Raw genomic sequence first — 15,172 nt, forward strand, 5'->3', positions numbered from 1 at the left:
CAGCACCGGCCCCATCACGACTTTGTAAGAAGCTTTGGTGATCTTGCACTTGCTGCTCCCGATGAAAGAGTGCTTGGCACTGGGGGTTCTCAGTGGTGGACATGGTGGCATTGCTGAAGTAGCTCGTGGTGCCACGCGGCTGCGCTGAGAGCGCGTCGGAGCCCCCACCCTGTACTGGCTGCAGCTTCTGTAGTGGACAGCTCCGACTGCTCTTTTCTGACACCAGACAGCCTTGTTTTGTTGAAAACACGTGAGGAGGTTTTGTGCTATGGATGTGTGTGTGTGTGCGTGTGGGGAGACACTGACTCGGTGGCCTGTGCCGCGGCCGAGGTCCTGGTGCTATGGATGTGTGTGTGTGTCTGTGTGTGTTGGAGACACTGACTCGGTGGCCTGTGCCGCGGCCGAGGTCCTGGTGCTATGGATGTGTGTGTGCGTGTGCATGTGGGGAGGCAGTGACTCGGTGGCCTGTGCCGCGGCCGAGGTCCTGGTGCTATGGATGTGTGTGCGTGTGTGTGTGCGTGTGGGGAGACAGTGACTCGGTGGCCTGTGCCGCGGCCGAGGTCCTGGCTGGGCTCCAGCCTCAGTGGGCACCGGGGCTGCTCCCACCTTTCTGCCCTGCTCTTCTCACAAGAGGGCTCCCTTGGCATGGATGCTTCATGGTCCAGGATGGTTGCTGGTGCCCTGGTCATCACCCACCTGTCCCTGGCAGAACATGGGAGGCAGGCCTGATGGGCAGCAGCCCACACCTGGGAGTTGTCTGTCCACCTTCAGAGTCTTCCCGGGCCTTTCAGCAGGCTGTGCTCACTTTCCATGGGGAAGGTAGTCTTTTAGCTGGGGTGTGGCCACCCGGAAAAATGGGGGGCTGGGGAGGGACGGTGGGTTGGAATGGCAGCCCGCCCTCTGGGCTCCCCCAGCAGGAGCCTGGTCGTCTTGTAAGCCAGCCCTGTGCCCCACCCCCAGCTCAGCCTGTGCTCACAGCCCCCTGCCTTTCCTTGGGGATGATATCCCTGGGTGGGGGCGTCACACCACCGGCCGATAGCCGTGGGGCCGGCAGGGATCTCTCCCCATGGCAGCCCCGCCGCCCTGCCGGGCAAGGCCTCGTGTGAGAGCGTGAGAGCGTGAGAGCAGGGCTTGCTTTCTCTTTCACTTTCCTGTAGCTTTCTAGCAGCCTGAGGCCAGGTTCTGTGTCCACCGCCCGTGCCCTGCTGGCCTGAGCCGTGGCGTGGGGGCGGTGCCTGGAGGGTGAGGAGCAGGGGCTGCCTGGGCCTGACCTGGACCCTCGGGTGGTCCTTGCCACCCGCAAACCATTTCTCAGTCCTTGCAGACCCACGGCTTCCCAGGCTGGTGCCCCTGTGGGGGAGGGGAGGGCTGTGCCTCTGCAGTGGGGGGGGGGGAGTGGCCATGCCTCTGTGGGGGAGGGGAGGGCCGCGCCTCTGTGGGGAGGGGAGGGCTGTGCCTCTGCGGGGGGGGGGGGGGGGGGAGTGGCCATGCCTCTGTGGGGGATGGGAGGGCTGTGCCTCTGTGGTGGGGGGGGGAGGGCCCCCAAGCTGGTTGGTCCCCCGCGTGGTGCTCTGCAGCTCTGCCTCCCAGCCAGCCAGACTGGGTATCAGGAAGAGGAGTGGCTCAGAGGCAAGGAAGTGATCGGGGAGTGCTGGCCCCACCCTGTGCTGTGTTGACAGACTGGCGGCTGTTTGAAACATGCCTGGAGCTGTGGCTGAGGGATGTCGCCCCGCCAAAGGGAGGGCTCAGGGTCGCTGACCTGGCCGGAAGGCCCAGCTCCTGCCGGGGAAGGGCTCCCGCAGGCTGTGTGGGCACCGGCGGGCCTCCTGCCTCTGGGCTCAGCTCTGAAGGCTTGTCCCGGCCAGGGTGGACAGCACTGGGCTCCGTCCTTGGAGGCGGGGATTCAGAAGCACCCTGGAGCGGGTGGGTTCCTGCCTCGCTCTGCAGGGTAGGGGCTCCTCCTGCTGCTCGTCCTCAGCCTCCTCTGGGGCCTCTTCCGGAACTTTCCCCAGCAGTGTGAGGTGCTCACCCACGTACCTGCCTGGCACACAGTGCCTGGCGTGTGTAGCACAGACGTGCGCCCTTGACTCCCTCCCGCCCAGTCCACAGTGCCTGGCGTGTGTAGCACAGACGTGTGTGTGCCCTGACTATCATGTCCCTGGGGGAGCTCCCGCCTAGTCCAGTGCCTGGCGTGTGTAGTAGCAGACATGCATCCTTGACTATCGTGTCCCTGGAGGAGCTCCCGCCCAGTCCAGTGCCTGGTGTGTGTAGTACAGACATGCACCCTTGACTCCCGCCCAGTCCAGTGCCTGGCGTGTGTAGCACAGACGTGCGCCCTATCATGTCCCTGGGGGAGCTCCCACCCAGTCCAGCGCCTGGCATGTGCAGTACAGACGTGCACCCTGACTATCATGTCCCTGGGGGAGGTCCCGCCCAGTCCAGTGCCTGGCGTGTGTAGTACAGACGTGTGCCCTGACTATCATGTCCCTGGGAGAGGTCCCGCCCAGTCCAGCGCCTGGCGTGTGTAGTACAGACGTGCACCCTTGACTCCCACCCAGTCCATTGCCTGGCGTGTGCAGTACAGACGTGCACCCTGACTATCATGTCCCTGGGGGAGGTCCCGCCCAGTCCGTGGCCCCACCTAGAATGGAAGCCACACTCAGCCGTGCGCCCAGGGCAGACTGAAGCAGAGGTGACTGCTCCTTTCCTGATGGCTATGGGAGCCCCCCTCCGCCGTCCCCCCAAGTGGCCCCTGCTCTCCAGGAGGCAGGCAGGGCTGTTGTGAAGTAGAGATGGCCACAGCGCGTGGCTTCCGACCAGGGTCAGAACAGAGGCCAATCCCTGTGCCAGGGACCACCCCTGTGTTAGTGACGCTTTGGTCACCTGGCAGCCTGGCCCCGGGCTGGCAGCATGGATGTCCCTGGTGCTGGACGGCAGTCCTCGCGTAAGCCTCTTAGCATAGACATGGCCTGGATCTGAGCCGGTCGGGGCAGCCCCCACGCCTGGGTGTGGGCACGCGGACGCCTGCCAGGCCCCTCCCTGCGTGCGGGGGCCTGTGATTCTCCAGTAGGGGTGATATGGGCAGGAGCCCCGCAGGGTTAACGGGGTCAGAGGAAGCCGGTATCCGTGGTGTCCGAAGCCCGTGGCTGTGGCTGCATGTGAGCTGCAGAGCTGGCTTGTGGGCATCACCTCCCAACACTCAGTTCCCAGAGGACTTCCCCTCAGGGCAGCCCCTGTGCGCCTGCTGGCCTAAGCTGTGGGCAGCAGGTGTGGGGTCCCAGGAGTCAGAGGAGGAGCTGCCGGGGGAGGGCACTTTCTCCAGATCTGCCCAGCAGAGGATGAGGATGGCACAGCAAACAAGCGCCGACCCCGTGTCCCCAGCTCCGCCTGCCCCCTAGCCACGGAGCCGGGAGCCGGCCTTGACCCGCCCGCCGCAGGCGCCAGGGCCCGGCCGCTCCCCGCTCCCGCTGGCGACCTTTGCATCGTTGGGATTTTCTTCTGCACCAGGGACTTTCTGGCCTGTTTGGTTTTCCAAACTGTAAAGTTTGGAAGCTCAACTTGGTGGTTTTTTTTTTTCCTTGCTTGTTTTAAATTGTAGAAGGCCCCCAAGGAGGGCCGGGGTCCTCCCCCTGGCCTGCCCTGTGCTGCTGGCTGCCCCGAGACTTGGGATGTCTGAGGGCCAGGTCCCCTTCCCTGTGGGCAGCCGGGGAGGGGCCGCCTCCCAGCTTCCTCTGTGGCCCTCAGGCTTCTGCAGGAGCCGCCAGCAGCGGGCTTTCTCCGGGACCTGCCCGTCGGATTTCCCGGGGCCCTGGGCAGCAGAGACCAGGCTGCTGGAGTGGCCAAGTCACAGAGGCCAGGACATCTGGCAAACGGGGATGTACCTTTGTTGCCGCCGCTGCAGGGGTGTGCGGGTGCTGCCAGGGGGGACACTCGGCTCCCTGGTGGGCTCTCTCGCCCCTTGTGCACCCAGGTACTGCTGGGATGGAGGTGCGGGGTTAGGCAGCCCCGGCCCGGCCGTGCTCACGTGGCACGGGGAGCCGCTCTGTTTCCTTCGTTCCAGCTTCAAGGAACTTCACCTGGTGACTTGAAAACCTGTGCCGTGGGAACACAGAGAGCGCAGTCCCTTCAGAACAAGGGGCCACACCCCGTGCGCCGCCTCACTGCCGAGGCTGTGAGGATGCCAGGCGGCACCGGGCCCGGCCACTCGCGGAGGCTCAGGAGGTGGCCAGGTGCGGTTCCGCTGCACCAGTGCCCGCACTGGCTGCTGCATTCCTGTCGGGTGTCGGGCCTGGCCGAGCCTGGGCCGCTGCCGCCTTCGGCTCTTCCTGGTGGCTTTGTGTCTGTTTTCCTGAGCTGCCCTGGTGACCTCCTGGCTTGTCTGACGCTCAGTCCTCGCCATTTCCCCGCACTCTGACGGGCACCCGCACTGCCACCAGCCTCGTTTGTCCCAGGAGGGACGGTGCTGTAGCCACGTGTAGGGAGTTTTTAATAGATATTTTAGTTAAAAATGTGAGGTTGTCAGAAGTCTTCGGTTCAGCAGTTTGATAAGTAAAGTTTCTTCCACAGCCATGTCCTGGACAGCCCTGTGTTTCTCCGGGGTTCCTTCATGCACAGACCTTCAGCGCCTGTGGCATTCTGCGTTCAGGCCTCTCCCAAAGGGGCCTGGCCCCAGAAGGCCGCCGAGCGTGGCCAGCGCAGCTGCTGGGAAGGCGTGGGAGCCCAGCAGCCTCCCAGGGCTGGCCGGGACCAGCTCTCAGCCAGAGCCAAGGTGCCTGGCCCTGGGGGAGGGCGGAGCAGCTCCCTCCCAGGCCCCAGGGCCCAGCAGCCTGGCTCGGGGGTTGGTGCACAGTGAGTTTATTTATGTTGGGGAAAGTAGACAAAGCTGGAATGAAAAAAACCGAACATGGCAGTTGGGGGTGGGGAGGTGGGTTGGGCTGGGAATGGCTCGCGGGGCCTGGAGACCTGCCCGTGTAGTGCGGCCAGAGCTTGCGCCTGTGTCCCCTCCTCCAACTTGAAGACCCCCTTGTCGGGGCGTACGGAGTTGTGCAGCCGCCTCCACCGTTGGCTTTAGAACATTGTCATCCACAGAAACCCTGCACCCCTGCCCCGGAGACTCGGAGCCACTTCCTGCTCCCTGAGTGGGGCGGCAGTCTGGGAGTCCTCCCCCGGGGCAGGTGGGCTTCCCCACGGTGGGGACCGCACGTGGCTGGGTCACGGCCAACCTCGAGTCAACCTCGGGTCGTCCCCGCTCCATGCTCCCCGTGTCCTCTCCTCCTCCTCCTCGGCCGAGGTGCCTGCCTCAGGGCAGAGTGAGTCAGGAATTGCGTTTAAAGTAGCTGTTACGTGACTAACAGGGAAGTGTTTGCCGGGAAGGGGCTCTTGCATCAGGGAGCTGCCCTCGCCGGCTGCGCTGGGCAGCGTGTGTGCACCTGGAGCACCTGTGCACGGAGCAGCTCGAATCTCCGTGTGTGCAACGGAGCTGGTCTCTGCCGTACCGAACATTCCCCCGTTTTGTCAGCCAGGGGAGGCGGAGCGGCGGTGAGCCCTGGTCCACCTGCCCGGTGCCTCCGCAGCCTCTCCTGCTGGAGCCAGGAGAAGGCCATGAGGGTGTAGGAGCCGGGAGGCTTTTGCCCGTGGTCAGCCAGCTCCAGCTGGGACCACGCCCAGGCCCCCCCGCCCCCCCCCAGACCCTGGGACACAGCCACGCCCCCTTCCAGGCAACCTTGAGGAGGAGGGGACACAGCCACGCCCCCTTCCAGGCAACCTTGAGGACTCTGCGTGAGCTCCCAGAGCAGAGAGGGCGCAGGGCTGTGCCTGGGCCCCTGGCAGGGGTAAGACGGCAGACAGGGCCTGTTTGTTCCCTGGCCGCAGTGCAGGGAGTTGGGGGAAGGAGCAGAAGCCGTCCTCACGCTGGTGGGGCAGGTGCATGTGCACATGTGTGGTTGGGTGGGGGCCCTCTCTCACTCAGGCTGGCTGCCTCAGACAAGGCTCACCTTGGTCCCAGTCAGGGCCCCCAGGCCCATCCCCACACGGACTCAGGTGGGTGCTGGCTCTGGGACCTAAGTGGCCATGACCTCTGCCCCGCAGTCGCTGAGGCGAAACCACTGTGCTGCAGGGAATGAGAAGACCAAAGGACACTCGTGTGAGCGCAGAGGAGAAAATGGCAGGGTTTTACGAACAGATTCATTCATTTACTGGAGAAGCAGAGGGAGACACAGAGGTCTTCCCATCTGCTGGTTCACTCCCCGAATGGCTGCGCCGGTCAGGGCTGGGCCAGGCCGAAGCCAGGAGCCTGGAACTCCAGCCGAGTCTCCCACATGGGTGACCGGGACCCGAGCACTCGGGCCACCACCCGCTGCCTTCCCAGGGCACACATTAGCAGGGAGCCGGATCAAACCAAGCCCTGTGACCGAGACAGGCGGCCGAGGCAGCGTCCTGACTGCTGTGCCACGCGCTGGCCCCAGGAAATTGCAGGTTCTTTTAAAGTCGCCTTGAGTTGCCCTTTCAGCAAAACCCGAGTGTGACGTCAGCGTCCAGACCCCGCCCCACCCTGCCAGGCTGAGACCGGGTCTCCCAGACGCTCCCTCGCTGGGACAGATCGCAAGTCCTTGTCCCAGGGACCGTGAACCCGGTGTCCGTGGTCAGCGGGACCCGGTGCTGTCCCGACCCTCTTCTCGGTCTGTGCGAGAATCAGCCTGGGCCGCTGGGCCAGCCGAGGTCACTGCCTTTGTCCAGGAGTGGGGTGAGCGGCGAGCTCCTGCCTGCCCCGGCACAGAAGGCCCCAAGGCCTGTCCACCAGCAGAGCTGCCTCTTCTTCACCTCACCGTCAGCAGATTCCGACCTCATCATCAACCCTGGTTTTCAAAAGCTGTTTTCACCAAGAGCGGAAGGAGTGTTTGCTCGAGCGAGATTTGCGGTAGATTCGCTGTTTAAACACTGCTGCAGAATTTAAAATAGAAGCAGACCACGCGGCAGCTGCCCGAGGATTCCCAGAGCAACACCACAGAGGGCTCCCACCTCTCAAGTGTCAGTCCCTTAGCAGGATCCGGGGCCTGTCCAGGAGTTCCCGAGTGCCTGGGTGCCCCTCACTGCCCATCTGGTCGGACAGCCTTTTCCAGACCCGGGCAGCCGCTTCCCTGTCCTGCGCCCGAGCTGTGCCGTTAGTGGCACTGCCGAGTGACTTACCGGGGAGGCGAACCATGGCTGTCACCCCCCTGTTCATCCAGGCACGGTGGCGCTGACGGTGGCGTCTGAGGCCTTGCCTGCTGCTGGGGTCGGGTTTGGAGGAGCCTGGAGCTTCTTCCCAAGGCTGTGACTCCCACCTGGGGGTGGCAGCAGCTGCGTGGTAGACAGAACGTGGCCATGTCTGGGACCTCTGGGAGGTGGCATCGTCGGCATTCGTCTGGGGATATTTATATATCTCTGCTCACACGCACAGTGACAGGACAGCTGATGTCAGAACAGGCATGCAGAGAGAGCCCCAGAGTGACCGTGACTGGGAGCCGCGTGCCAGCGGCTGGGGCTCGCGGGGGTGTGGCTCTGCCGGCCGGCCGGCGGCTGCCACCTCTCTGCACTCCAGTCTGATCCGCCGCTCTGCCTCCTGCTGCAGGTGCACTTTCCGGTTCCCCAGCACGGCCATAAAGATCCAGTTCACGTCTCTGTACCATAAAGAGGAGGCCCCGGCGTCCCCGCTCCGGCCGCTGTACCCCCAGATCTCCCCGCTCAAGATCCACATCCCGGAGCCGGATCTCCGGAGCATGGTCAGCCCCATCCCTTCCCCGACCGGCACGATCAGGTAAGCGGCTCTGGGGTGGAGGAAGAGGGCGCGGTTCCAGGGTGGGGAGGGCGGCGGGAGCTGGACCTGGCAAACCCGCTCATGGAGAATCCCCCTCACTTAGCGCGTCTGCAGTTCCAAGTTTTGTCCATTAGCAAGCACAGGCTCTGTTTGGTTCAGCTTTGAGTCACTGAAGTCGTTTTAAAGTAATGTGTGTGTCCCAGGTTTGGTGAGGTTTGTTTTTCTAAACTTCGTCTATGGAAACTCTCTGTGAAGTCTCAGAAAGCAATCCGAAGCTTGAAGACGGGCGGGTTCTGCAGCTTTCCGTCTGAGACAGAGATAAGCCCCTGGGAGGCTCCCGGGTGGAAGCCGTCACAGAGCCCGGGGGCCTGGCCGCTGGGGACATTCCCGTCGGTCCTGAACGGGTCTGTGGGGCATGTGCGTGGGAGGCTGCGTGTGGTCTGGAGGCGCAGGTGCACGGCTCCTTCTGCCGCTCGGGCGTGATCAGCAGAGCAGAGGTCGGCTGGTGGCAGAGGCAGCTCCTGTCTCAGTGTTACTGGGGCTCTCGGACATCTGTGGCCCGAGGCGCCGCCTCTCATGAGTCCCGGGACAGGAGGTGACCGGAAGCTTCTCCTGTGGGCCTGGCCGCCCCTCCTGGCAGCTCATGGGTAGAATCACCTGTGGGCACTGTTGTCATCCTGCGTGAAGTTCTCTTCACAGGCCGGGAACTGTCTGCTCGTGGATCTCGTGAGCGTGCAGCAGAGCTCAGGACGGCCTTGGGGAAGTGCAGGCCTGGACCTGTGTCGGGTCTGGCCACGCGTGTGTCACGGACCATGTCTCCCTGGGGGGGGGCGAGGAGGAGCACACCTGGCCCGGCACACAGCGCGGTGCCCGCGGGGACGCCACTTCTCCGTCTGGTTTCAGATCTGTGGCCGTAGCCCTGCTCCCACACCCAGACCGGAGCCCGTGACCCCGCTGTGGTCTCAGACGCAGGACAGGAGGCCAATCCCACATGCTGGCCGCTGCGTCGCTCACTGTCGTTCACTGCTAACCTCTGCTTACTCAGACCCCGGGGAGTAATCAGACGTGGACACAAAGCTGCACGCAGGAAGTGACAAGGCCACCTCGGAAAGTCTGCGGCTCCCCAGAAAGGTTGAGCTGAGGTTCCCACGCGGCCCCGTGGTTTCCTGGGTCCCGGGGGCCACAGACGCCGGCGGTGGCCACACGTGTTCACGCGCATGGTTCCCCGCAGCCCCACGGGGGAAATGGCCCCGAAACCTGCCGGCTGAGAGGGTCGGGCAGCAGCCCCAAGCCTGACCCCACACAGGCAGGCGGTGGTTCAGAGGCAGGGCGTGGAGGGAGGGGTCCGGAGAATGTTCTAGAATCCGTGGTGACTGCACGGCTTTGCGAGTGCTGGGCTTTGAGGGAAGTGTGTAAGGGAGTTGCTCAGAGTGTTAGACCTCACGCCTGGGTCAGCCTTCGCTCCTGGCCACCCGGGTGCAGCCGGTGCGCCGGGAGGCTGGGGTCGCGGGTGCCCCCGTCGGCCGCACGCCAGCGACTGGGTTTGCAGACAGTGGCAACTTTGGGGCCTTCCGTTCAGTGTCACAACCAAGGAGCTCTGTTTACATCCGTTGATCTTAGCTCTGTGGAATTCAGGCGAGCTTTGAGGTCTTGCTTCTGTGTTTGACTTTCTGCGGCAGGGCGGGGCCCATGTGTTTACAAACATCTCGGCTCGCCGGCCCCGCCCGGTGCTGCGCCTCCCTCCCGGCCCCGCCCAGGCCCCGCCCAGCGCTCCGGCCCCGCCCAGGCCCCTCCTGCTGCTGCGCCTCCCTCCCGGCCCCGCCCAGGCCCCGCCCAGCGCCGCGCCCCCTCCCGGCCCCGCCCAGGCCCCGCCCAGCGCTGCGCCCTCGCCCAGGCCCCGCCCCCAGAGCCCTGCGCTCCCTGGCCCCGCCCCCCGCCCCGGCCGACAGCCTCGCCTAATTTGGTGCGCCTGCCCCGCGCGCCTCCCCATTGGCCCGCTGTGTGGCTGCCACGCGGAGGCCTCCTGTGGGCTGGGCCCTCCCTGAGGCAGGGTCAGGATTGGCTGCCGCCCGCGGGCGCGTCCCGCCCTCCCGGCCCGGCCCCCTTCCGTGTTCCCCGGGGCGGGGCGCGTGCCCCACCCCCGAAATGAATGACCCAGCCTGCAGCGGCTCCGCCGTCCGGTCCGGCAGCGCTCTGATCTCTTTCCATTTAGGGAAGGAATAGCTGAGTGGTCATTCCTTAGAACAGCCCAGGGCCGTCTGGGGGCTCGGAGAGGAAGCTCCCGGCTTCCCGGGACGGCCCGAGTTGGGGTCTCTGCGGGCCAGGCCCCTGCCTCCCCGCGGGAAGCCTGGTCCCGCCCAGGGGCGGGGGTGGGCGCTCGGCCATCCGCCCCGCCCGCCCACCTGCTCCCTGTTCCTGCCGTATCCCTGGGGGCGTTCCTGGGGACGGGGGCCCTAAAGCGTGGAGAGTGCTGTCTCCCCACGTCCGCCCAGTGAGGTTTCCTCCCTGGGTGTGGGCCCGGCCGTTTCTTTTAAAAAAAAAAATATTGGCCAGCGCCGCGGCTCACTAGGCTAATCCCCCGCCTTGCGGTGCTGGCACACTGGGTTCTATTCCCAGTCAGGGCGCTGGATTCTGTCCCGGTTGCCCCTCTTCCAGGCCAGCTCTCCGCTGTGGCCCGGGAGTGCAGTGGAGGATGGCCCAAGTGCTTGGGCCCTACACCCCATGGGAGACCAGGAGAAGCACCTGGCTCCTGGCTTCAGATCAGCGCGGTGCACCGGCCGCAGTGGCCATTGGAGGGTGAACCAACGGCAAAGGAAGACCTTTCTCTCTGTCTCTCTCTCACTATCCACTCAGCCTGTAAAAAAATATATATATATATATTATTTATTTATTTATTTGAAAGTCAGTTACACAGAGAGAGAGAGAGAGAGGTCTTCTGTCCGCTGGTTCACTCCCCAAATGGCTGCAGTGGGTGTAGCTGTGCCAGACGGAGCCAGGAGCCAGGAGCTTCTTCCTGGTCTCCCACAGGTGCAGAGGCCCAAGGACTTGGGCCACCTTCCATTGCTCTCCCGGGCCACAGCAGAGAGCTGGATCAGAAGTGAAGCAGCCGGGACTTGAACCAGTGCCCATATGGGATGCGGGCACTGTTTCTGTCTTGTACTTTGTCTTCCTTCCCCCCTGGGCTCTGTGTGGTGAGGTCCCCGCGGGCCTCTCCCTGGCCAGGCCCACACCCTGCCAGGGCCGGGGAGGGGTCTCTCCTGCTGAGACCTGAGTCTGGAGCCCCTCACCGTGGGATTCTCTTCACCGTCCTGGGACTCTGTTCCTGATCTGCTTTGTTTTATCGGGGAGCACCCATCAGTCACTGCCTGTGGACAGGATACGGGGGAGTGCCTCTATGCACTCCTGGGTGGAGGGTTCTAGGTTGTGGACGTTTTCTGTCCAGCCTATAATCATCTTCCGGCCTGGAGGGACTGATGCCGCTCTGTCCCCATTCTCTCCCGAGGCTCGGGGGCCTCCTGGGTCCCTGCACGTGCGGTGACCCCAGCGCGGGCTTGGGAGCTGTCCCCGCGCAGTGTTTGGGCTGGGCGAGCAGGCCGGGCCTCCTGACCCGCGGCTGTAGGAAGCGTCTCCTCGCCCTGTGTGGGTTTCTCTCGGGCTCTCGGAGAGCTGGGCCAGCTCCCCCGACCTTCCTGCCTGCTTCCCCTTTTGTCTCCATCGGCCATCCTGGGAGATGTCCCGAGTCTCTCCTTTCGTTCTTTATTGGATTTAAAACCTTTTTCTTTTATTGTTCTATTCATTTTTATTTGAAAGAAAGAGACGAGAGAGAGAGAGAGAGAGAGAGAGAGAGAGAGAGAGAGAGAGAGATCTCCCATCACTGGTTCACTCCCCAAATACCTGCAACAGGCATGGCTGGGCCAGGCCAAAGCCAAGAGGCAGGAGCAAGTTCTGCCTGCATCGGCTGAGTCGCTGGTCTGGGGTGGGGCCCCCGGGGGCCCCAGGAGGGATCCTGAGTAGCCACGGTCAGCAAGTCTGCCCTCCCCCAGGGACGTCCCCTGATTTGCTCCAGGCATCCGCACTGGGGGCAGAGGGCACAGAATCCCCCCACCCCCATGGAGGCTGTGAGCTTGACCTACAGCAGTGCGCCCTGGCCTGGGGCTCTGGCCGGGGAGGGGTCCTGGCACCTGACTGACGGTGGTTCCCCTCCCAGTGGGACGCCGCTCGCTGCCTGCTCCCTGGAGGCCAGGACTGCAGGGGGGTGAGCGAGGGCCTGGCTCAGGATCGGTGCAGAGCCGTGGGGCGGGAGGAGGTTGCCTGGGCCTGGGTGGCTTCTGTAGGCCATCCCGGGGTGGCCCTGGGCGCCGTCGGGCTGTGCAGCTGGCTGCTTCTCAGACTCAAGCAGCACTGAGCGGCACTGCCTCCCTGCCTGCTGCCCATCAGTGGTAACGCCGGGGACGTCTTGGATGGTCCCAGAGGCAGCTTGGAGGCCTGGCTCCTGCACGTGGCTGAGGCTGTCTCGGGCCGTGCAGGTCGTCCTGGTGGGACCAGGCTATGACTGCTGGCTCCGGGCATGTCTGCCCTGCCCTGCCTCCTTGCCCGGAGTAGAAACGTGGCCCGAGATGCGTCTGTCCACGTAGGGGCAGCCACGTCTCACTTTGTACCCCCTGGCGCCCTGCACTGGCTCCATGCGGTGCTTAGAAGTCACGATGCTTGGCCTCCACTTCTTGCCCCTCCCCCAATCCAGAGCCCCACGCACCTGACAGCTGGGGGCAGCTCTTCCCCTTAAAGGATACAAGTCTCTGGGCCCGGGGTCATACCTGGGGTCTGGGGAGGGCCCCTGGATGTCTTGGTCAGTTCTCCCAGACAGCCCACCTGCTGGGTACCGTGCGAGCCTGGGAGCTTGGATCCAGGCCCCTCCGAGGCCTGGGATGCTGGGGCCTGACTTCTGCCCCGACCGTCACAGTCTCCCGCCTGCTGGGCCCTGTACCACGCTCGGCCCTGGCTTCAGGCAGAAGTGGGGGCGGCTGAACGTGTGAGCAAAGCCACGCCTCGGGCTTGCAGCAGCATGTGGGCCGGGAGAGGACACGCGACGTGGGCCACCCCTTGCCACCCCTCGGCTGTTGTCTGCGTTTGGAGTTCTCACGTGGGCACGGCAGCCTCTCCTCCGGGCGTGAGGCCTGCATGCGGACGTGCGTTTCCTTCCCGCACACACCCAGGGTCACGAGGCGCCCGCCATGAGCTCCACCCAGCCTGTCGCCAGGAGGCAGCTGGTGTTCCCAGTGTGACACACGGCGTGGTGTCTCGGTCGCTCATGTGGGTGCAGGCGGTGTGGACGGGTTGTCTGGGCACGGTGAGCGGGAGCTCCGTGCAGGCTGCGGCCTGCCTGCTCCGCTCCGCGCTGTGCCTGGTGGCACTCAGCTCCCAAGTGGCTGCGTGTGAAATGCCTGGTTTCTGAGCGTGGGTGCTGCTGGTGGGGAGCTCGTCTCCCTCCTCTCCCTGCCCCCCATAAGCTTGGGCTTCGTATTTAGGGTTCAGAGTGAAATCCAGAAAAAGTCTGTTCCCTGTGTCGGATGAGGCAGGTGTGATTGTTGACTGAAGTCTCCTACGCATCCTGCCACGTGGGTGAACTGGTGGGAGAGGGAGCCAGCATGCCCCTTGGCACATGCCCGGTGCTGCCACTGTGGTCGTCTGGCTCAGTGCCAGGTTGCTCCCGGCCGTGTGTGTGCTGCTGGCTTCCTGCAGGAGGAGACGGACAGTGGCTGGGACCCCCGTCCTGGGGCCTGAGTGGGGGTCCCAGAGGAGGTGACAGCGGAGCCCCAGTGTTGGGGTTAGGGAGGAGCCTTGGTGTTAGGACAAGGGGTGGGGGGAGGGTGTTCAGGCAGGGTGGCAAATGAGCTTGCAAGGCTGCTGGGGAAGGCATGGCCTTCAGTGGGTCTCAGTTCTCGGGGTGGGGGGAGTGAGGTCGCACGCGCGCTGCCCGGGGTCCCCACACCCCCAGTGACCGTGGAGGAGGGGGGCGGTCCCAGGGGTGCTTTCTTCCTGCGTGGTTGGTCCTCTCAGCATTCTGATTAAACACCAGATTCAGACTCGGAGCTTGGATGTGGTTGAGCCGGTCTTCGGTAACTGAGGGCCAAGGCTTAGCCATCAGCCAGACGCAGCCCCGGCCCCAGGAGCCCTGCCGTTGTCTTAGCTCACGGGAAACGGGACGTGGACGGGGTCTCAGGACCAAGGTGCCTGTGCCTGGCTGTGCAGGAAGTCACCCTGGAGCTGCCCTTTCTCATGGCGCCCCCGTGTGGACAGACATCAGCCAGCAGCCCACGTGGGAGTCCCTGCGGAGTGGGGAAGGCAGCCCAGGCTGCAGGCTGACCTGCGTGGTGGGGCAGGATGGGCCACACACCGTCCGTGGCTGCACTCCGTGGCCCCCTGTCGGGGCTGTCCCTGTGGTCGTGCCCCGCCCCCACACAGGGTTACATGGCATGATGACAGTCACGTGTGGAGAGCGTCACGGGCCGCACGCAGGCTCCTGTCCGTGACTGTGAACTTATTTGTGTTCTTTGCTCTCAGCGTCCCTAACTCCTGCCCGGCCAGTCCACGTGGAGCTGGGTCCTCCGGCTACCGCTTCGTCCAGAACGTGACCTCGGACCTGCAGCTGGCCGCCGAGTTTGCCGCCAAGGCCGCCTCGGAGCAGCAGGCAGACGCGTCCGGAGGCGACAGCCCCAAGGTCTGAGCCCTTCCCGCCCTCCGCGCCTACTGACCAGGTCCGGGCGGGCAGTGGGCGCCGTGCGTGGCCGCGTGCAATACAGCCGGTGGGGAGCAGCTGCCCGTGCCCCCAGGTGGGGGCCCCTCCCACCTGCTCCTGGCCGAGTTTCACCGTGGTGGTGGAGAAGAAAGACACGTTTTCCTTGCGACCTCGTGTCTTCGTCCGTTTGCATCTAAAACACAATTCACTTGCTGAGGAGGCCACGTTCTGAGTTCTGGAATGAAGCCGAGGAGGGCCTGCTTCTTCCTTTCCGGGAGGCCCCGCGGCGGATCCTGGCCTAGCATGAGTGCCCGGCGGGCAGCTGCACACGCTGGGGGGAGTGAGCCGCGTCCTTGGTGTGGCCGGACACGCACGGGCAGGGGTCTGAGGCTGAGCCTGGGGTCCCCGCCTCTCCTCAGGACGAGTCGAAGCCGCCGTACTCCTACGCGCAGCTGATCGTGCAGGCCATCTCCTCGGCCCAGGACCGACAGCTCACGCTCAGCGGCATCTACGCACACATCACCAAGCATTACCCCTACTACCGCACCGCCGACAAGGGCTGGCAGGTGAGGCCGGGCGGCGCGTCCGCCGTGCCCTCCTCGGGTCTTCCCACGGCGCTCGCCCTCCACACCCAGAGCCGG

The 15,172-nt window shown here is 64.6% G+C and overlaps 1 protein-coding gene across 1 annotated transcript in view; it reads left to right on the forward strand.

Annotated features, from left to right (window-relative positions):
- Positions 1-15,172, forward strand: part of FOXK1 (forkhead box K1) — a 52,685-nt gene that overhangs the window by 29,143 nt on the left and 8,370 nt on the right. The window contains exons 2-4 of the mRNA XM_002723065.5: positions 7,610-7,795; positions 14,357-14,513; positions 14,951-15,097. Of these exons, the coding sequence (XP_002723111.3) occupies positions 7,610-7,795; positions 14,357-14,513; positions 14,951-15,097 (490 nt within the window). The remainder of the gene's footprint in view (positions 1-7,609; positions 7,796-14,356; positions 14,514-14,950; positions 15,098-15,172) is intronic.

The sequence above is a fragment of the Oryctolagus cuniculus genome, chromosome 19, assembly GCF_964237555.1.
Source record: "Oryctolagus cuniculus chromosome 19, mOryCun1.1, whole genome shotgun sequence".
NCBI lineage: Eukaryota > Metazoa > Chordata > Mammalia > Lagomorpha > Leporidae > Oryctolagus > Oryctolagus cuniculus.